The 22,265-nt window shown below is 47.0% G+C and overlaps 1 protein-coding gene across 1 annotated transcript in view; it reads right to left on the bottom strand.

Moving 5' to 3' along the window:
* ADAMTS7 (ADAM metallopeptidase with thrombospondin type 1 motif 7) overlaps positions 1-22,265 on the bottom strand; it is a 140,495-nt gene that overhangs the window by 71,387 nt on the left and 46,843 nt on the right. Inside the window, 4 exon segments of the mRNA XM_029574774.1 lie at positions 7,060-7,152; positions 10,058-10,202; positions 16,720-16,863; positions 19,627-19,776. Of these exon segments, the coding sequence (XP_029430634.1) occupies positions 7,060-7,152; positions 10,058-10,202; positions 16,720-16,863; positions 19,627-19,776 (532 nt within the window).

The following is a 22,265-nucleotide window of genomic DNA, read 5'->3' as shown; positions in this document are numbered from 1 at the left end:
CTATAGGCAGCTGAGGAAAAGGTCTGCAAAGCCTCAACATGTCCCAGTAGTAAGAGGTTACCCTGAAAAGGCAATTTTATCATTCTACACTCGGTCAAACATGTGATCAGCTCTTGCCGGAATGAATAATTTTTGTGGCATGTGAGAAATCTATGAAGTAATGAACCCTCCTCTGTCACGAAGCTCCAGAATCCCCATCTCTTTCAGACAGGACAGTGATGAAAGACTTTGAATTGCATCTCTTTGTAGCTTACGGTGACTCAAAGCTTACAAACCTCTTGAAAACAACACACTCATGCTATTTGATGTCAGCGTCTCTCCAATTTCTTTTTGCCAATCCTGTTATCCTGTCCCATGTGCCTTTTACAAAAAAACTTACCACTGAGAAACAGAATTCTTTCCCTCCCCAATTTGCTCAATCTCAAGTCATCTTAAGCTCCAACTTAATTTGATCTGCTCAAAAACCCATGGAGGACAGGTAATGCTGGAGCTGCAAAAATCCACAGAAATTGTTTGGGGATCTGAAACATTCACTGTAACTGCAGAAAAGCAAACACACATCCTGTCTCTTCATCAATCATTTGTCTAATAGTGACAATCCCTCTGGCAGACCACACCCAAAAGATCTGATTATCCAACCCTGGTGAAAAAAAACAAGCATTGCCCCGAATGGAATGAAAGAGAGAGAAATTAGGTAACAATCCTAATTTTTTGCATAAAAACCTCTACACAGATGTCAGAAGTTTCAATAGGATATTCCCTTTAACATCCAGAAGGAGCAAATTATCCAAAAGATGAATCAAGCTTAAAGGAGAGAACTGGAGCATCATCTCCTTCTGAAGTTGCAAAGTGTCGTTTATATTTCTCCCCAATAAGCTTGCCTATGTGTTGCATCTGACAAGCCAAATTGTAGAGTTGGAAATTAGGAGCATTGTGGTAACTTGGGCAATAGCAGCTTGGAAACAGCCAGAGAAATAAGGAGGCAGATTCTGGCTGTTCCTTAGGTGCAGTTTATTTACAGTGGAAAAACCAAAGTAGTCAGTGTACCTCACCTTAACTTCACGTAAGACACAGTCCTTAAACGAAACAGGTCTTGGTATACAGGGGATTAGTGCCTGCTCCCTAGGACCCATTTAACCCTTCCAGGTCCTAAGTTCTTAAATTCTGGTGAGGGGCTCCTCCCTTCACCCAGGATTCCCTGTGGGTCTAGACATTAAGGAGGCCCAGGAGAGACCGCTGTGCCTGGTCCTTTAAGGCAGTCTGAGGGAGTTTTCTATATATTCACTCACAAGCATCTATACCTCCACAGACCTTCCTTTGCACCAGTTTATTATATTCAATCTTGGCTGCCATCCTCTCCACAGAAAGCGAATAAGCATTGATTTAAGGTACGTCAAAATAGCTTGTGTCAACCAACATGGGAGCATCTGCATCCTATATAATAATTTGGGTAAGAGATTCATTTTAAAGAGTGCATTCCTGTTCATACCCCAGATCAGTCCAGACTCCTGGGTTTTGCATCCCTGCCAGCAGATGGAGAAAAAGAAAGTTTCACCAACACTGCTCCATAGCCCAGTGTGCCACCTGCAGTCCCTCAGTATTTCTGACTTTAGCAGATGGTAGTCTGGAAAACAAAAAAAAAAAAAAAGAGAAATTGAAAAAGGAAGACAGGAAAATTTTTAGATCCTCCCAGGGGGTTGTGAGGTCCTGGTGGGGTCATCCCCCTGGTTTGAGGTGGACGAGCAGGGGGTTGGAGACTCTTCTGAGGTCCATGGGGTGGACATCTGGTGGTCTAGATCCCTCATCCCTCACAAGACAGCACTGGGACCTGCTGGCAACTCTGCACAACAAGCCTGGAGGATCAGGGACGTATCCCTTGTATACTTGGTCCGGGGTTGGCTTGCTAATGAGATTTTTTTTGTCCTGCGTCGCCGGTGTGCATTCCTGCAGCATTTGGGGAGGGGGGGTGTAGGGTTGGGTCTGGCATTCCGTCTGCAGAGTGTGACGGCGCAGGGCTCCAAGCCATGTGGTGGTGGTGAGCGGCAAGTCATGCCACACTTGTGGAGGCTTGCGGTCATGGCTGAATCGAGTAGGTTTGTGCTCCAGCTCTGTTTCTGGGCGAGAAGGTACACTGGGAGTGCCTGCCACTCGTTGCCTGCTGGTGCATCACAAGCATCTGGGCTTGCCATGAAGGGATGCCCCATTGGCTCAGGAATGACGGCCATGTTAGCTTCTGGTGCACGGCTCTCAGCATCAGCAGGGGAGGCAGGGAGATCCCCACCGCGACTCTCACCTGCTTTGCTCGGCACCGGGGAGGACCAAGGAGGATCAGATTTAGAGGATTTTACCCTGGATCAGGAGTCTGATGAAGCCCAGGTCTTTTCTGCTTATACATAAGGAATATTTGGCTAGAAAAGCAGCGGGGGATCACTCTAGGTCCCGGTCCATGGTTGATTCCCAGTCAATGAAGGGGCATTCAGAGAGTGTTCAGCATGTTTTGGATCTTTCCTTTCAGGCAGGTGGTACTGAGGGGGATACTGATGACTCCGAGGATCTTGATGCTGCGATGGGGGATTCCCCGGGAGCAGGCACGACGCAGGATGGAGCAATGGACGGGGGCCGGGGACCCAGAGGATGGACGGGGACCCAGAGGAGGTTCCGGGGGCCGAGGAGGATGATCCCAAGCTGGTGCAACCTTTTCACAGAGAAAAGCTCTAGCCACTGGTTCCACATGGGCTTCAGGAGCTGGGAATCAAGGTTTCGCAGGAGGAGCCTGACTTGCAGGGAAGGGATCCTGTCTTAGGCAGATCTTGCAGTCCAGCGAAAGCCTTTTCCTTTCATGAGTCCAAGAAAAGGTTAGTGGTTCAGGGGTGCATCACTGCTTTAAGGGGTGGCAGAGCTACGGCGAAGCTTTAGCCATTACCAAAGGAGACGTTGGAGCTTTTAGCTGTTCCTAAAGTTGATGCTTCGGTGTCAGCGGTCACCAAGAAGACCTCTGTTCTGATAGCGGGATCTGCCGCTTAAAGAGATGTGCAAGATCACAAACTGGAGGTTCACCTCAAAAGCATCTTTGAGGTCTCGGCTCTGGGCATAAGGGCTGTGATTTGCAGCAGTTTTATGCAAAGGGCTTGTCTGCGCTGCTGCTCCTGATGTAGCTGGGAGCAGCAGCGCAGCAGGCTGAGCATCTAGAAGCAGCTGTGGCATAGGGGGTGTTAGAACCGCCGGCCGCGGTGTCATGGCTGCCGGCCGCGGCGGGCCGCGACCAGGGTCGGGCTGGCAGCCGTGGCGACAATAACCTTACCCGAGGTGTCGGGAGGGTCAGAGGCGCCTGCTGTGGCAGCGCAGCTTTCTCGTGCGCTCGCTTCATGGCCATTGCCGCTGCTAAGCCCGGCTGCATGGTTCTCCTCGGCCGGGCTGACTCCACCCCCTCTGCCTCTGCCTATGCTAGAGCCGCGCGGGCGGCTGAAGAAGAAATTTAAAGGAGCCATGACAGGAAATTGTCATGGCTCCTCCTGGGACTCCTCCATCCGGTCCAGGTATTTAAGGCAAGGTCTGATACTCAGACCTTGCCTTGGTATTGAGGCTCTGTGCTTGGTTCTGGTGTCCCATGTTCCTGGATCTGCTCTCTGTCCCGCTTCTGCTTCTTCTCCTCGATGGACTGACTCTTTGACTCTTGACCTTCGGACCGGTGTTGGTGATTTTCTGGTATTGACCTGGGCTGGCTTTGGACCCTTCTCCTGTGTTGTTCCTGAATTGACTTCAGACCATTCTCTCATTTGCTCCTGGACCGGCTCTTGACCTCTCTCTGGACTTCGACCCTTGGACTGGCTTTGGACTATCCTTCGACGTCTGCTCCTGGACTGATCATGACCTGCTGGAGGCGCCTGCATCCAGACTATCTTCAGTCTTCAGGGAGTCTCCTAAGTCCCAGCGGCCGTGTCCCTACGGGCTCCTCCTGGGGGGATCACGAGCTTCCAGGGTGAAGCCTTCAGCGAAACATCCTCATCAGCAGGCCTTGCCATCCGACGGTAGAGACCGAAGAGGGTTGACTCCCTTTTTGGTAGCGCTGACTCTACCTCGGAACAGGGGTCCGTTTTCTAAGTCATAACACGGGGTGAATGCCTTGTATCACCTGATCAGGATTTCTTCCAGGATCATGATGACCGTGGTGTTGACCAGAAGATTACTGTAGTTGAGGAACTGGTCAGCAGATGTTTGGTCCAAATCCCAATTGGGTGCTCTTCCATTTAAGGGCAGGCTCTTGTTTGGGGAGGACTTGGAGCAGATAATGAAACATCTGGGAGAGTCCAAAGTGCCTAAGTTACCAGAAGACAAGCCAAAGGGCAGAAGATTTGTTCCTGCTCAGACAGGGTTTTGAGAAAATTTTCCCAAACTAAATGTTCTTCGGGGCCTCAGATACAAACCGCAGCCAGAGAGCAGGTCTGCCCTTTTGGGGTGGTCGGAGGCCATTCCAAGATAACCCTGGTACAAGTGCAGGAGGTGCAAAGTCCTCGCAATAAGGCGAGGGCAATCCACTCTTCAGTTCCACCGGAGGGCGACTGGTGCTTTTTTACAAGAACTAGACCCAAGTACCACGGACCAGAGGGTCTTAGGTATGATAAAATACGGTTATGCATTAGATTTTGCTCATCCACTATGAGATGCTTACATTGTTTCCCCATGAGATCCTCATGCCAAGCAGGCAGCTGTTTATGGGACGGTGGACCGTTTGTGGCATCTGGGGGCTATTGTTTTGGTTCCTCAAGAAGAACAAGGAACAGGAAGGTACTCCATTTATTTTGTGGTGCCAAAAAAGGAGGAAACATTTTGCCTAATTTTGGATTTGAAGAAGGTGAATGCAGAGGTCGGTTATAGCGGCAGAATGCAAGGAGGAGTTTTTAGCATCCCTGGATTTGACAGAGGCATATCTACATATAGGCATCAGGCTGGAGCATCAGTGGTTTCTGAGATTCATGATCCTAGAGAGACATTTTCAGTTTTGGTCTAGCGACAGCTCTGCATATGTTCACCCAGGTGATGGTGGTAGTGGCCTTCTGGCAGGAGGGTGGGCTGGCACATCCGTATCTGGATGACTGTATCATTCAAGCAAAGTCAGAGGACCTCTGCCAGCAGTTGGTACAGAAGGTGCTGATACATTTGAAGTCTCTAGTGAACAGTCATCTCGTTCCTACTCAGACCCTGAAGTATCTGTGGGCTCGGTTCAACACACTGGAGGGGAAAATGATTCTCATAGAAGAGAGGCTGCTGAAGTTGCAGGTTCAGATTCAACACTTGTTGGAGCTTTCGGTGCTCAAGACCTGGAACTATTTGCAAGTCCTGGGCTCTATGGCATCAGCATTGGAGCTGGTGCCTTGGGTGTTCATGCATATGTGCCCTCTTCAGAGGGCTCTTCTCTCCCGATGGAATCCATTATCAGAAAAGTTTCATCTTTCCTTTGCGCTCAAGAGGGAAGGTAGCATGGTGTGGAGTTAGACATTATGGATTGGGTAATACTCACCACTGATGCCAGCCTTTTGGGCTGGGATGCAGTGTGACAAGATCAGTCGGCACAGGGTCAGTGGTCGAAGAAAGAGGCTTCTTGGTCTGTCAGTTGCTTAGAGATGAGAGTGGTGTGTTACACTTTGCTTGCTTTCTGCCATAGTTACGTACTGACCCATGTGGGTCCTATCGGAAAATGCAACGATGGTGGCCTACATCAACCAACAGGGAGGAACCAAGAGTTGGGCAATGGCTCAGGAAGCCTAGAAGTTTTTCTCGGTGGAACAGCACTCGGAGCGGATAGAAGCATCCCACATTGCCGGGGTGGACAAAGTTCAGGTGAAAGCTAGACCCTGGAGAGTGGGAACATACTGAAAAGTGGGAAGCTCCAGAGCATGTGGTAAAGGTGTAGCTGCGTTTAAAAAAAGTTTGAACACGTTCTTGGAGGAAAAGTCCATTAACAATTATTAATGGAGAGTTGCAGAAATCCACTGCTTATTATTCTTGGGATAAGCAGCCTGGAATCTCTCTATCCCTTGGGATCCTGCCAAGTACTTGTGACTTGGCTTGGCCACTGTTGGAAACAGGATACTGGGCTTGATGGACCCTTGGTCTGACCCAGTAGGGCATGTTCTTATGTTCTTCTTTTGTTTCTGCTGGTCTTTGCCACATTTCTTTCTGACCTGGAAGAGGAGGAGGAATGATTTATGCACACAAGTCTTCTTTTGAGGACATAAATGTGGAGTGCACATCCCCAGCATCACAACCTCCACACTCACACTAAGGCCAGAAACGTTACTCCATGGCTGACCAGAAGCACAGTTTCCAGCACTAACAGAACATGAATTAAGCCAGTGCATATCTCTTCAGTGAGGGATACTAGCTAATATTATCATTAACATGGTATTTGCATGACAAGTTGCTAACCTGCATGCACATTGCTGTATGCACCAAACTCCATCCTGCAGTGGGAGTAAAACAGGTTAAACACAGCATCCTCATGTACCGTGACAGTCAGCTCCTCTCCCTAGCATTCTCTAAAATCCTATCTAGGTGAAGCCTGAGGTCTGCTAACTTCACATGAGGAAGGCAAGTTATCAAATGATCCTCATGATCACTAGCCACCCAGCTATCTAGATTACATGATTTAGTCATGAATAATAACAGCAGTCTTATGCCTTCCCTCCTGGGCAAATGACCCTGCAGACACAAAACCTGGAGGACAGGTCATGACTACAGGATCACTTCCTGTCTCACTGAAGTTATGCTCTCCTTCCGCCTCCCATGTAGCATTGATACAGCTTGTGGTGTCCAGGGAGCACCATCCCCAAAGAGAACGATGCTACAGTCTGTGCTGGCACCAAGAGAGCCCAGCTCTTACAGAACGAGTGCTGCTACGGTCTGTGCTGGTGCTGGGGAAGGTTCAGAGACTGTGACATGCATGGATAGTACATGAAGCAGGTTTTTGGTACTCTGACACCTCAATAAGCCAGAGCAGCACTGTATGGCTACAAACTGTGTACAGTGCAGGACACAAGACCTCAGAGACTGTGACTGCACCTTGCTCTCACCACACTTCGTGCCATCAACAGCTGCATCCAGCTTAGAATGACAAGTGGTTCCAACGCTGCACCAGAGGGTGTTACAGACATTCTGCAGAAGGAAACAAAGGGAGACAAATTACCCACATTTACTTCCCTGTCCCATACCCCAGGGCATCTGAGAATAACTCGGAGTACAGCTCTACCTCCCCCAGTAACTGCCACACAGAAAGAGCACTCCTTCACTGGTAGCTTGGAAGTCACGCTGCTGTTCTCTGTGCTGGTACCCGAGTCTCCTCTCCAGTGAAGGTACTGGTACAGTCTCTGCTGGTGCATAGGAAAAGAGCATAGGGCAGCCTAGGGAAGGTACTGGTACAGTCTCTGCTGGTGCATAGGAAAAGAGCATAGGGCAGCCTAGGGAAGGTACTGGTACAGTCTCTGCTGGTGCATAGGAAAAGAGCATAGGGCAGCCTAGGGAAGGTACTGGTACAGTCTCTGCTGGTGCATAGGAAAAGAGCATAGGGCAGCCTAGGGAAGGTACTGGTACAGTCTCTGCTGGTGCACAGGAAAAGAGCATAGGGCAGCCTAGGGAAGGTACTGGTACAGTCTCTGCTGGTGCATAGGAAAAGAGCATAGGGCAGCCTAGGGAAGGTACTAGTACAGTCTCTGCTGGTGCACAGGAAAAGAGCATAGGGCAGCCTAGGAAGGTACTGGTACAGTCTCTGCTGGTGCACAGGAAAAGAGCATAGGGCAGCCTAGGAAGGTACTGGTACAGTCTCTGCTGGTGCATAGGAAAAGAGCATAGGGCAGCCTAGGGAAGGTACTGGTACAGTCTCTGCTGGTGCACAGGAAAAGAGCATAGGGCAGCCTAGGGAAGGTACTGGTACAGTCTGCTGGTGCATAGGAAAAGAGCATAGGGCAGCCTAGGAAAGGTACTGGTACAGTCTGCTGGTGCATAGGAAAAGAGCATAGGGCAGCCTAGGGAAGGTACTGGTACAGTCTGCTGGTGCATAGGAAAAGAGCATAGGGCAGCCTAGGGAAGGTACTGGTACAGTCTGCTGGTGCATAGGAAAAGAGCATAGGGCAGCCTAGGGAAGGTACTGGTACAGTCTCTGCTGGTGCATAGGAAAAGAGCATAGGGCAGCCTAGGGAAGGGTACTAGTACAGTCTGCTGGTGCATAGGAAAAGAGCATAGGGCAGCCTAGGGAAGGTACTAGTACAGTCTGCTGGTGCACAGGAAAAGAGCATAGGGCAGCCTAGGGAAGGTACTGGTACAGTCTCTGCTGGTGCATAGGAAAAGAGCATAGGGCAGCCTAGGGAAGGTACTGGTACAGTCTCTGCTGGTGCATAGGAAAAGAGCATAGGGCAGCCTAGGGAAGGTACTGGTACAGTCTGCTGGTGCATAGGAAAAGAGCATAGGGCAGCCTAGGGAAGGTACTGGTACAGTCTCTGCTGGTGCATAGGAAAAGAGCATAGGGCAGCCTAGGGGAGGTACTGGTACAGTCTCTGTTTGTGCATAGGAAAAGAGCATAGGGCAGCCTAGGGAAGGTACTGGTACAGTCTCTGCTGGTGCATAGGAAAAGAGCACAGGGCAGCCTAGGGAAGGTACTAGTACAGTCTCTGCTTGTGCACAGGAAAAGAGCATAGGGCAGTCTAGGGAAGGTACTAGTACAGTCTCTGCTGGTGCATAGGAAAAGAGCATAGGGCAGCCTAGGGAAGGTACTGGTACAGTCTCTGCTGGTGCACAGGAAAAGAGCATAGGGCAGCCTAGGGAAGGTACTGGTACAGTCTCTGCTGGTGCATAGGAAAAGAGCATAGGGCAGCCTAGGGAAGGTACTAGTACAGTCTCTGCTGGTGCATAGGAAAAGAGCATAGGGCAGCCTAGGGTCAGTCACTACTATTATGAAAGATGGCAAGTAGGGATCACTCCTGCCCCATGATTTAGGGGTTAAGATGGCAGAGAATCCAAGAAGAGTAGTGGGGGCTTTTTGGATAGAAGGCGGAGATTAAAGTTAGGGGACGGGACTTAATCATGGTATCTTTTTCTTAGAATTATGGGTTGAATGGGAATTTGAAGGTGGGTTGGGATCCTTACAGGGCATTACAGCTCCTTTAAAAGATGGCGGTCCTGGGATTGGGGGACACAATTGGATATTGCCACGGTTTTTCTGGCTGCAGCAATACAATTAAAGAATCTGCAGGATTCACTAAGTTGTGGTTATTGGGTATCACGGTTTAGTGAATGCTGTGGAAACTTACTTGCAGTGAAATGCTGTGGTAATGCACTGTTTTACTGCAGCTTAGTAAAAGTGCTTCATGTGTGAACCTACCCTCTATGCACAACTCTCAGCCACTTCCTGCATAACCGGAGGATGGAGATACACAGGACATGGGATGCTGATACATGGTAGAAGAAGACCTAGGATAGTAATATAATGTAGGAGAACCCCTGGGAGGCAAGCACATAGTGGCTGAAGCCCTGGGATGATGATATGTAGTAGATGAAGTCCCAGGATACTGCTATATAGTAGGTAAAGCCTTGGGATGGTGATATAGAAGTTGTGAAGCCCTGGGATGATGATATGTAGTAGATGAAGTCCCAGGATACTGCTATATAGTAGGTAAAGCCTTGGGATGGTGATATAGAAGTTGTGAAGCCCTGGGATGATGATACACAGTAAGTGATGGCTACTGTGTTTTCATTTATTTGCTTGTGGCATGAAACCTTGTAACAAACAGTGTGGCGGAATGGGAACCTCCAATAATAATGATTTGCCTACCTCTGTACATTATGACTATGTTTATTAGTTAAGATTTTATTAATGGCCCATCAAATACACGGGGTGATGCTGTGCATGCACCAGCCTAATATAATGCATGCTGGGCATCTTTCAGCCTCACCTGGTATGTTGCATTTGCTCTTAATGCACAGTATCCCAGCTAACTGCAGCCTGCACACACACCCCATCCTCACGTGATGTCAGCCACGCAGGCGTCATCCTGGCAGCAGAGCTTACATCAATGTCTTGACAGAAGGTAGAATAAGCTCCATACTGCAGCCGGCATTGATGTCCAACATCATAGAGAACTCCTGGGGGAAGCAAGGGGAAGTTTACCCATGCCTTGGCAGGAGGGTCATCCAAGCACAGCCCCCAGCCGCGGCTGCAAATAACAGAGAAGGCAGGTCAGAGCCAAAATATCCACATCACGGACATTTAAATACCTCCAAGGTTTCCATGCACAGGGGGCGACTAGAACAAGGGGTCATGGGATGAGAGTGAAAGAGGGAGGAGTCAGGAGTAATCTAAGGAAATATTTCTTTACAGAGAGGGTGGGGGAAATAAGGACAAAATGTGAATTCACGAAACATGGAATAAACACAGGGGATCTCTGAGAGAGTAGTAAAGCTGACTACACATAGAAAGTACATCAGTGTCATATCCAGGGGGAGAGGAGAGACAAACACACGCAGCACCTACCCCAGCACACAGAGAAAGCATACAGTGTCACGATGGGGAGGGAGACATACAGCAACATCCCCCCCCCCACACACACACAGGGCACACAGAGAGCCCCCATCAGACTTGCACTACAAGCACTGCACTGTACCATGAATTCTGTACTATACACAGGATGCCTTTCATGCTGGAGATACTTCCTGCAGTAAGTGCGCAGTAAGGGGTGCTGGATATGTTATCAATGTTTTAAATTGATTTTATGCTGTTATACTGTGAATGTGACGCTGTAAACCACTCCTATCAATACTTATTGAAGGGCGCGGCATATACAAACTTTTAAGTGAATAAATAAATCCTGGGTCAGACCAATGGTCCATCAAGTCCAGTGTCCTGTCTCGGGCAATCTCCTACCTGCATGTAGGAGGCAGTAATCCCAGTGCTGTCTGGCAATCGTTTATAAGCCTGGTTATGCTATTAACTTTCCCCACATTCTCCAGAAACACATTTTGCAGTTTAATTTCTTTTAAATCTGGACAATTGTACCAGGCTCCCAGCAGTGGTAAGGGGAGGGGTTGGAGTAGATTTAGGGGAGGGGTGCAGTCTTCAAAATGTTTGCTTTTAGGAAACGAGACTTTTAAATTGCCTCTGTGTACGCTTTTCTACATGACAATTCTGATTATGGAGTTTTTCAATCTTTGCCTGCCATATGGTCTATGGACCAACAGCTTTCTGTGGATGAGGATGACGTCTATGCCTGTCCATCTTATATGCATAAGGCGGTCATAAATGTGAAGTTAAGAGAGACTTATTTTAAGATATTGCACAGAATTGCTTAATGGAAAGCCCATATTGTAACCACAGATGCTTGTCCTAAATGTTCCAGCACAGGGGCAATGCGCTTACATTGCTTATGGGAATGCACTACAAGGCCAAGATCTTTGGGCAGCTCTTTTCATCTCATTGATCCAACAACTGTTCCCATGGAACGCAGATTTTTGTACATTCGGCTACAGGGAGGCCCAAATAAGACTGAAGAGATCACATGGGCTATTACTAGCCAAATGTTGTATACAAGCCCTGAAATATATCTTGGCTACCTGGTTACCTTGGCCAATTTTCTTGGTTTGGACAGAGCTCTATATGTTTGAGAGGAAGTCACTGGATAATTCTTCTTTTCAACGCATGAGAGCACATAGTGAAGTTTGCAGAACTTTGTGTCTGCTCTACCCAGGGAAATGAAGAAAAGGCCATATTAAGTTGGTAGTTTTCTGCATTAAGTGGGCCCATGTTCCTTTACTATTTCACTTGTTACCGACCTGCTCTTTCTTGTATTAGTATTGTGGGGGGAGGTGACTGGGACATTGCTGAGGGGTGGGGCCATGGGAATCGGACCGTACTCTTTAGTTGTTGTTTCTTATAAAACTCTAACAAACATATTTACCAAAATAAATTGGGAGACGAGGCTTTTCAGCCTTTAAGCCTGCTCTGATTGCTGCATACTTTGGGGGGGCTTGTGGGGCAGAGGGAATTGGGTGCAACGCCCTACATCTATTTCACTGGTGTGGGGGACTGGGCCCGCAGCCCTACTTAATCTGTTCTAGTAGCACTTAACACTCTCCCAGATAACTTTAGCCCTGGCTCTTGGCCACATCTAGAGTTAGTACAATAATGCTCTCACGCTGACGATACTCAAGACTCAGTATTTATCAAAATGTGCCAGATAAATGCCTCTGAGTATCAAGCCCCCTCTCGTTTATCCATGATCTCGCTGCACACCGAGACACCAAGGGTCTGATCCAATCTGTCTTTCCTTATGCTCTTGCTCCGGGGAAGCCCTGCAAGCAGCACTTTCTTCTCTTACGTTACTTGTTTTTCTAACCTCCCTTAAAGGGAGGGAGACATGAGATAGCAGAGGAATCCAAAAGAGACTTCCAAAGCTGAACATGCATAAAAGCAGACTTTGGCTCAATCCCTCTGTCTTCACAAACACAAGGCTTTGTCTGCAAGGTGAAAGCAGAGACCCCAGGAAGAAGGGAGGGAGGAGAGCCCAGGAATTGATCCAAAGACCTAGGAAAGGAGAAAAACTAGGAGCTGAGCCAAGGAAGGAGGAAGGATGGAGACAAGAAAAACGGAATCAAGAAGGGAGGATAGAAGGAGGGAAGAAAAGCTGAGCTGAGGAGGGAGGAAGGGAGAGACCCGGGAGAGCAGAAATCTCAGGAAGGAGGCAAGAGGGGTAAGCCAAGGAGGGAGAGAGGAAGGGAAAAGACAGCAGGTGAGAGAGCAGGAGATGGACAGGTCTGCCAGGATCCAGAAAAAGGAAAGACTACCTGACATGCAAGGTCAATAGAGAGAGCATCCATATGCAGAAATAAATCGGATACAATATTCTACGACAAAAATCATTACAAACAAGGACACAATACCACAAGAACAGCTGAAAGATAACAAGTCCTCCTTGGTAAAAATGTATAGAAGAATAATTCAAATCACGGCATGCAGCGTGTCACTGGTACCTCAAAGGATCAAGAACACAAAGTAATGAGATCCTGCCAGGCACTTGTGACCTGGATTGGCCGCTGTTGGAAACAGGATGCTGGGCTTGATGGACCCTTGGTCTGACCCAGTATGCAATGTTCTTATGAGGAAAATGCAAACCATCAAGCCGAGGCTAATAGGGGGGTAATAAGCACAGCTGCCCATGCTGGTGCAAACTCTGCGTGGACTTTTCACTAATAATCACAGCAAGCTATGCAGGGCATTTTGCTTTGGCCATTGTCCCCAGAAAAATTCCCAGCACTGATTTGCACTTGCTTTCTCTGCAGGTACTTTTTCCATCAGAAACAACTTGGATAGTTTTGATTATGCAATGCACTTACCTTCTTGCATTACCCGCCCACTCCCCATCCCCAGGAATGCAGGCAGAATGACCCACATTGTACAACACCACATGTAACTCTGCCTGCACTGAGGCTGGACAAAAATCAAAGTTATTATTATTTATTGAATTTAATATATTGCCTGTTAAAGCATGTCCATGCGGTTTACAATAAAAGTGACACACTTAATCAAAGAAACACAAACACAATGACACTAAAATAAATGAACTTAATAAAAATATAAAATGAAAACAATATCATTAAATAAATAAATAAAACCACAAGAACAAGAACAATTCCACTATTTTCCCCACAGAAATGCCTTTGATTATTTTTCTCTAAATTCTGTTCTCAAATAATACATTGAAAATGACAGAAAAAGCATGAAAGCTGCAGAGATAATGAAGGAAACAGAAATGGGACCTTGTAAAGGACTTTAGCACAGTTAACAGAAGAGTTCTGATGGATCTCATAAAGCACAACAGGCAGCTGAATGGACAAGGCAAGCATGAGCTGAAATAACAACAACAAGCTGGAAAGCAGGTTAAGAGCAACTTTTGACTCATTTCTCCACCAAGACCTAGCAAACTGCGAAATAAACAATTGATCAGACAGGCAGAACTAACACCACAATGGCTAATAACAGGAAGAACACGTTTCCTTCCAAAGGGAGACCCAAATATCATCCCTAAAAATTACTGACCAGTAACCTGCCAACTACAATCAAGAGAATGTGGCAGAAAGACACAGACATAGCACCCATGGTACTGGGTCAAAAAGAACGTCCAAGAGCAGCTGAATATGCCACATACACAAATCACACTCTCTCTGGCACAGTTCAAGGCAAAGATCTTTGAATGTTTGTATCATGTCTTCTCTCTTTCCCTTCTGTCTTCCAGAGAGCACAACTTTAGCTCCTTCAAATTCTCTACATATGACCTATAGTGCGAGCCATGCACCATTCTGGGTGCCTTCCTCTGAACTGCCTCACAGAGAGAAGTGATATTACCTCTCTACGGACCTCTGGCGAGACCTCGTCTTGATTACAGTGTCTAGTTCCAGAGACCTCATCTGCAGAAAGGCATTGTTAAATTGGAGGCAATTCAAAGAAGGGACCCCAAAATGGTGCATGACCTGCACTATAAGTCACACACAGAGTTTGAAGGAGCTAAAGTTGTCCTCTCTGGAAGACAGAAGGGAAAGAGGAGACATGATACAAACATTCAAACTTTTAGCAAGCTTCAATAAGGTACTAGAAGCAAGCATTTTCCATAGAATTAAAAGTTCAAGGACAAGGAGTCATCATATGAAACCGAAGGGAGAGAAGCTGAAAAGGAAGGTGAGAATATTTTTTCACCTAGAACAAATTCCTGCAGAGGTGACAGGAGCCAAGGCAGTGGCAGAATTCAAGCTTGCATGGGTCAAACCTTAGTGACCGAGGGAGGGAGAGGACCACCGACTGAGTGAGACCTGTGACAGCACAGTAAGCAGGCACAACTGGGCCTACTGGGAGAATTAAGAGGTCCTTATCTGCAAACATTGTCTATATTTCTTTAGATGTGATATAAATCCAAACACTTTCAGTGCAAAAATGCTCCTATTTGGAAGGCCTGCCCTGGCCACAGATAGATTTGGGTTCACCAGGAATTGTTTCAAGAAACCTCTCTTATAGCACTCACAATCTTTGGAGTGAGCTGTAGTTTTAACAAATGGTTTAAAATATATAAATAAGTAACTGTGATCTGACAGTTCCATCTGAGTACAGTGATATACAATTGTGTGCAAAGGTTTAGGCATCCCTAATCAAACTGTAGGTTTCTATGAACCTCTAAGTGAACAGAAACTGACACAATTTCTACATAAGAGAGTTAAATAGGACATATTTCTGCAGTTTTTAATGCAAAATACTATTTATTTTCTGATTTTAACAGATTGAAAATATTATAACGGTGAATATGGCATGTGTAAAAATGTGGACATCTTTCCAATTAATTCAATACTACTTTAAAAAACTTAGTTGTTAATAAGGCTTTCAATGTCAGATAAAGACAATTCCACAGTTGAACAAATACTCTGATCTTCTGTCCTCTCAGGTTAATTTTGTCTTGTCTACTTTCAAAACTCTTACAATGCAGGGAAAGGATACAAGACAATCTCTAAATGCTCCCAGCCAGCAATTTCAGAAACATTGTTAAGAAACAGAGGTTACATGCAACTGCTGAAATCAAGACAAGATCTGGAATTTCGAGAAACATCTCCGATAGAACTGCCAAAAAACTGGTCAGATCTGCAAAACTGAACACACAGATCACTGAAATGATCAGTTGAAGAGGTTAAGCTCAACAGAAATAGCTGTGCACATATCCACAGTAAAGTGTTACATACAGAACAGTGATCTGCATGGATGAGCAGTCAGAAGGAAACTTCTACAACATCATCATAAAAGTCATTGTCTAAAGTATGCAAAACAAAACCTTGATAAGTCTGAAGCGTTTTTGGAAGAAAGTGCTTTAGATTAATAAAACAAAAATTGAACTGTTCAGCCACAACTACACAAGATACTATAACTTTCATTTCTTAGCAATGTTTCTGACAATTAAAATTGCTAGCTGGAAGAATTTACAGATTTTTTTTTTATAGCCTTCCCCTGCTTTGTAAGAGTGAATTACAGAATCCTAATTTTCGAATGCTCAAGACAGTTGCTTAAAGAGTCCATGGTTGTGGAAAACAGAGAGAACAATCACAACCAAAGAGGTTAGAAGGGTCAGAGAATTTGTTCAACCATGGAATTGTCTTCACCTAACAAAGTCAATCAACTTTTTGGGCCTTAGTAACAAACTTTTTAAAGAACTAGTAATAAATAAACTGGAAGAGTGTCCAAACATTTATAAATGGCATATTCATTGTTTTATTATTTTCACTCTGTTAAAATCAGCAAATTAATAATAATTTTGCATTAGAGATTGCAAAAGTATGTCATGCTAAACTTTGCATCATGTAAAGGCTGTGCCAGGTTCTGTTCATTCAGAGATTCACTGAAATACAAAACTTCACCAGAGGTGCCTAAACTTTTGCATACAACCTTTCCCCATGGAACTGTTCTTGTCACCCATAAAATTTGCTCTTCTTCTTCCTGAACTCTGAAAGCCGCACTCATCCTTTTTTCTCAGCAAGCAGCACAGGGACTAAGCGACACTTCCTACTACTGCCAGCACCCTCATCTGCAAACAAAGGCGTCCCACTGGCTCTAGACATTTCTGCCGACTGAACAAGTCATAAAAATCCAGTTTCAAACACTGAAAATTTGGGAAGAAAAAAAAAAGCATGAGAAGAAAAAGGTCTCACTGGAGGAAGCGTGTGATGTAGTCGCGGCTGCAACGGGACCATGTAAGGGGGGATGTGTCATACAGCAGCTGCGGGGACATGATATACGGCTTTTTCCCAACAGGTTTGCAATCATTGCCACTTCCATCATGCTGGATCCCGAAGCTGCAGGAGAGAGAGAAGAAGTGACTTTAACATGAGGTGGGAAAAGAAACTGTGGGGAGCCTACTATGAAGGGAGAGAGAAGTTATGCAGTGAAGAGGTGAGAATACACCATGGAGGGTGGGAAGCTGTGCAAGTAGAGAAAAGGTGAGCAAACCATTAGGGGGGAGAAGGAAGGAGGAGATTGTCTATGGGGGAGGAGAAATGTGCAGTAAAGAGGAAGTGAGAATACCACGGGGGGGGGGGGGGGGGGAGAGGAGGCAAGGGGACTGTACCATGGAGGAAGGGACAGGAGAGGAGGGAAGAGGAGTGCACTGTGAGGGAAGGGGAGCTGTGCAGGTAGAGAGGAGGTGAGCATACTATGGCCAGATGGAGGGCACGGCGAAAAGGAAGGAAGAGAGATTTATGATGGGGGGAGGGGAGCTGTGCATTGGGAAAGTGGGGGTGGAGATAGGAGGGAAAGAGAGTGAACCATGGGAGAAGAGCTGAGAATATCATGGTAGAGGATGGGGGGAAAGGAAGGAAGAGAGATTTATGATGGAGGAGGGGAGCTGTGCACTCATATACATTCGTAGTAATTTAGTAAATGACAGCAGATTAAGTCCAAAATGGCCCAGCCAGTCTGCAATTTGAGATTTGTTCACTTTGGGTAGATGAGCACCTAAATTCCCATATTCAGCCAATCATCAGCTCCCTCCTCCCCCATATCTTTGACCTGTTTTCTACCAGTGCCCTCCATATCTGTCGTTCATAAATGTAGGCAAAGAGAAACATATGATGGGATGGGACAAATATGCAGGTAATTGACCCTTAAGTTGGACATCTTAGCTAAACATGTTATAGATAGTGATTCCTGTTTACCTCTGGATGGAGGTCTGGAGAATATGGGCAGGGAAGGAGGCTTGCTTCTGGGTCTGGTACTGGCAGAGCTGCCAGGCTGTCTGAGGGCTTGTTTCCGGATCCGGTACTGGCTCTTGGCTACTCACTGCATCGGACTTTGTGCCAGGTCTGACCCTAGGCAGATCATCTCCTCTCTCCGGTTTCCTGGCCACACCTTGTCTTCTCCCTCCTCGATAGCAGGGGTTGCTGGGGCTGCTTCGAGTTCACTTTTTTTCTTCTTATTTCCCCCATCTTATACTTTCCAGCTGATAAATATGCATAATCTCGTGCATAATCATGTAATGGGTGGAGGGTCTTTGCCACATTACAGGTCTCCCCCCCCCTCCCCTTTTCTTTGGAGGAGGTTCTGCCACATCTGTATGCCAGGGTCAGTGTTTTCTCCATTTCAGAATGCTTCCCCTTCATCCAAGGGTGGGGGTCCCTCTGACCTCTGGATTTCCCTTGGCTGGTCCATGACTTCTGCGTATGAGCTTAAGCTGCTGCATTGTCCCTCTGCCTTGGTTTTATTTACACAGGAGCTTACAAACAGTAGGATCTTGTTAAGCATCCTTTAGTTCTAGTTTCAAGTTCTCATCTGGGCAAAGTTAATTTTCTTTAGCTGTGACAGTGTGTTGGGCCTGTCAGCATACTTGTCTGCATCCCTTTTTGGCTATTATGATTCATATTAGGTGCTTTCAGTGGTTAAACATGGGATATCTCCCTATAGTAGTACCACAGATCAGTCCAGAGACCCGCCCATTTACTGGGTGGAGAGTCGGCCGCCCATACTGTTGCTTTGTATATAGTGCAGAGTTGCTGGAGGTTTTCAATGCTGATCGTTTCTGTTAAAATTGGGAAACAAGTTTTCCATTGTCTTTTTGGGCAACTTCACCTTCTTCTGGCTCATTTTTTTTTTTTTTTTTTTTATTTAAGATTTTTATATACCGGCAATCATGAAAACATATCTTGCTGGTTTACATGGAACGGGAGTGCATTAAATACATCAATTCGAACTGTGGTGACCGAAGAAACAGTTACAAATAACAAGGGTAGCAGAACTTGGAGAAGAAGGAAGAGATAGGAAAGAATAAACGGTTAAACGGTATAAATAAATTAAATGCTATGTACATTGGAGGGGAGGGAGTTTTCTTTGAAGTTTGTTCAGAAATTTATGGTTGCTACTGTCATCTTGGCTTGGGTACAGGTCAGTACTGAGGGACGGCAGGTGGCACACTGGGTTATGTACAGTGTCAGTGAAACTTTCTCTGTCTCCATCTGCTGACAAGGAGGAAAAACCCTAGAGTCGGGACTGATCTGTAGGAACAGATTTTCCTTTACATGTAATGAGCATTATCGGCTATGCATTTGTTTGGATGCGTGTTTTGGACACGCTAATCCCCTTCTTGCATTGAGTGCTAGTCTAGCATATCTGAAATGCGTGCCCAGCCTTGCACAGACCTATGGACTAGGCTGAGTGCACTTTACTGCATTGGCCCCACAGTCAGGAATTGGTGGTAGAGGAGAAGGGCACAGACAGGAGTGACTTGTCTAATGAGTGGAGTTTATGAGGAGGGATGTAGAGGGAGTGAGGTGCCGCAGAGTGAAGGCATTTGTAGGTGAGAAAGATGAGCTTGAACTGGATGCGGGAGCGGATAGGGAGCCAATCTAGTGACCTCAGCAGAGGAGTTATGTGAACGTAGCGACTTTGGTGAAAGATATATCACACAGCTGAATTTAGGATGGACTGCAGTGGAGAGAGATGGCTCACTGCGAGACCTGTAAGGAGCAAGTTGCAATAGTCTAAGCAGGAGGAGATGCGAAAGTATTCCTCCCACAGGTCTGCAAACAAAGATGAGCAATAGTCAAGCAGCCATGATAAGGTCGTACCTGTGTCCAAGCTCATGTGCCACAGTGAAGGCCAGGGGCAGCCCCGTGTCCTCGTTGATGTTACAGCTGCGATGGGGCTGGCACATGCCTGATACATGAGACAGCCCTAGTGTCTCACACGGCCGGTTCATGGCAGCACAGATGTCTTTCCTGTCACAACCACCAAGAAGGGGGTTAAAATGCAGTCAGTCAGCAGAGCATGATGTACACATTAGCAAGGACTGTCAGCATTTCATGTAAACATTAGGAGATATATATAAAGAATAATCATAGTAAGCCTCACTGGAGCTCCAAAGAATGGGAATCCAAGGGTTAAAAGTCAGAAAGCAAAGAAAGAAATGTTAACACTCTGTATATGCAAAGCCAATAGCGCCCTTACCCCTTGCAACAAACAAAAGTATGTCTGAGAAGTGAATATGTGATGCAACAGATAATCTTATAGTGCTGAACTGAAAAATATTATAACAAACATTAGCAGGATGGAAAAGAGATCTAAGCCTCAAATCTCAGGTAACAGAAGTGTTTAAAAGAGAAGCCAGAAAAATTCTTATTCATTACCACAAGCACAGCAGAAACTGCAGCTTTTTATCTGTCAGGGTGTCAGGCATTGGATGGAGCCACACTGCATGGTGTCAGCAGAAGCAGGGAGGGAGTGATGCAACACTGTAGGGTTCCAGGTGTACTAGAGAGGGAGTGATGCAACACTGCAGGGTTCCAGGTGTACTAGAGAGGGAGTGATGCAACACTGCAGGGTTCCAGGTGTACTAGAGAGGGAGTGATGCAACACTACAGGTTTCCAGGTGTACTAAAGAGGGAGTGATGCATCACTACAGGGTCCCAGGTGTACTAGAGAGGGAATGGGACAACACTACAGGGTTCCAGGTGTACTAGAGAGGGAATGGGACAACACTGCAGGGTTCCAGGTGTACTAGAGAGGGAGTGATGCAACACTACAGGGTTCCAGGTGTACTAGAGAGGGAGTGAAGCAACACTACAAGGTTCCAGGTGTACCAGAGAGGGAGTGAAGCAACACTACAAGGTTCCAGGTGTACCAGAGAGGGAATGATGCAACACTGCAGGGTTCCAGGTGTACTAGAGAGGGAGTGATGCAACACTGCAGGGTTCCAGGTGTACCAGAGAGGGAGTGATGCAACACTACAGGGTTCCAGGTGTACTAGAGAGGGAATGGGACAACACTGCAGGGTTCCAGGTGTACTAGAGAGGGAGTGATGCAACACTACAGGGTTCCAGGTGTACTAGAGAGGGAGTGATGCAACACTGCAGGGTTCGAGGTGTACTAGAGAGGGAGTGATGCATCACTACAGGGTTCCAGGTGTACTAGAGAGGGAGTGATGCAACACTGCAGGGTTCCAGGTGTACTAGAGAGGGAGTGATGCAACACTGCAGGGTTCCAGGTGTACTAGAGAGGGAGTGATGCAACACTGCAGGGTTCCAGGTGTTCTAGAGAGGGAATGGGACAACACTGCAGGATTCCAGGAGTTCTGGGGAAGGAGTGGTGAGATAGCACAAGGTGTCAGCAGCACCCAGGATGGAGTGGCGTGACTGCAGGATTCCAGGTGTGCTGGGGAGGGAGTGGCGTGACACTGCAGGGTTCCAGGTGTACTAGAGAGGGAGTGATGCAACACTACAGGGTTCCAGGTGTACTAGAGAGGGAGTGATGCATCACTACAGGGTCCCAGGTGTACTAGAGAGGGAATGGGACAACACTACAGGGTTCCAGGTGTACTAGAGAGGGAATGGGACAACACTACAGGGTTCCAGGTGTACTAGAGAGGGAATGGGACAACACTGCAGGGTTCCAGGTGTACTAGAGAGGGAGTGATGCAACACTACAGGGTTCCAGGTGTACTAGAGAGGGAGTGATGCAACACTACAAGGTTCCAGGTGTACTAGAGAGGGAATGATGCAACACTGCAGGGTTCCAGGTGTACTAGAGAGGGAGTGATGCAACACTGCAGGGTTCCAGGTGTACCAGAGAGGGAGTGATGCAACACTACAGGGTTCCAGGTGTACCAGAGAGGGAATGGGACAACACTGCAGGGTTCCAGGTGTACTAGAGAGGGAGTGATGCAACACTACAGGGTTCCAGGTGTACTAGAGAGGGAGTGATGCAACACTACAAGGTTCCAGGTGTACTAGAGAGGGAATGCTGCAACACTGCAGGGTTCCAGGTGTACTAGAGAGGGAGTGATGCAACACTGCAGGGTTTGAGGTGTACTAGAGAGGGAGTGATGCATCACTACAGGGTTCCAGGTGTACTAGAGAGGGAGTGATGCAACACTGCAGGGTTCCAGGTGTACTAGAGAGGGAGTGATGCAACACTGCAGGGTTTCAGGTGTACTAGAGAGGGAGTGATGCAACACTACAAGGTTCCAGGTGTTCTAGAAAGGGAATGGGACAACACTGCAGGATTCCAGGAATTCTGGGGAAGGAGTGGTGAGATAGCACAAGGTGTCAGCAGCACCCAGGATGGAGTGGCGTGAATCTGCAGGATTCCAGGTGTGCTGGGGAGGGAGTGGCGTGACACTGCAGGATTCCAGGTGTGCTGGGGAGGGAGTGGCGTGACACTGCAGGATTCCACGTGTGCTGGGGAGGGAGTGGCGTGACACTGCATAGTT

This window comes from Rhinatrema bivittatum, chromosome 13, assembly GCF_901001135.1.
Source record: "Rhinatrema bivittatum chromosome 13, aRhiBiv1.1, whole genome shotgun sequence".
Taxonomy (NCBI): domain Eukaryota; kingdom Metazoa; phylum Chordata; class Amphibia; order Gymnophiona; family Rhinatrematidae; genus Rhinatrema; species Rhinatrema bivittatum.
The sequence above is the reverse complement of the archived record's forward strand: the minus strand, read 5'-3'. Positions and strand labels throughout refer to the sequence as shown.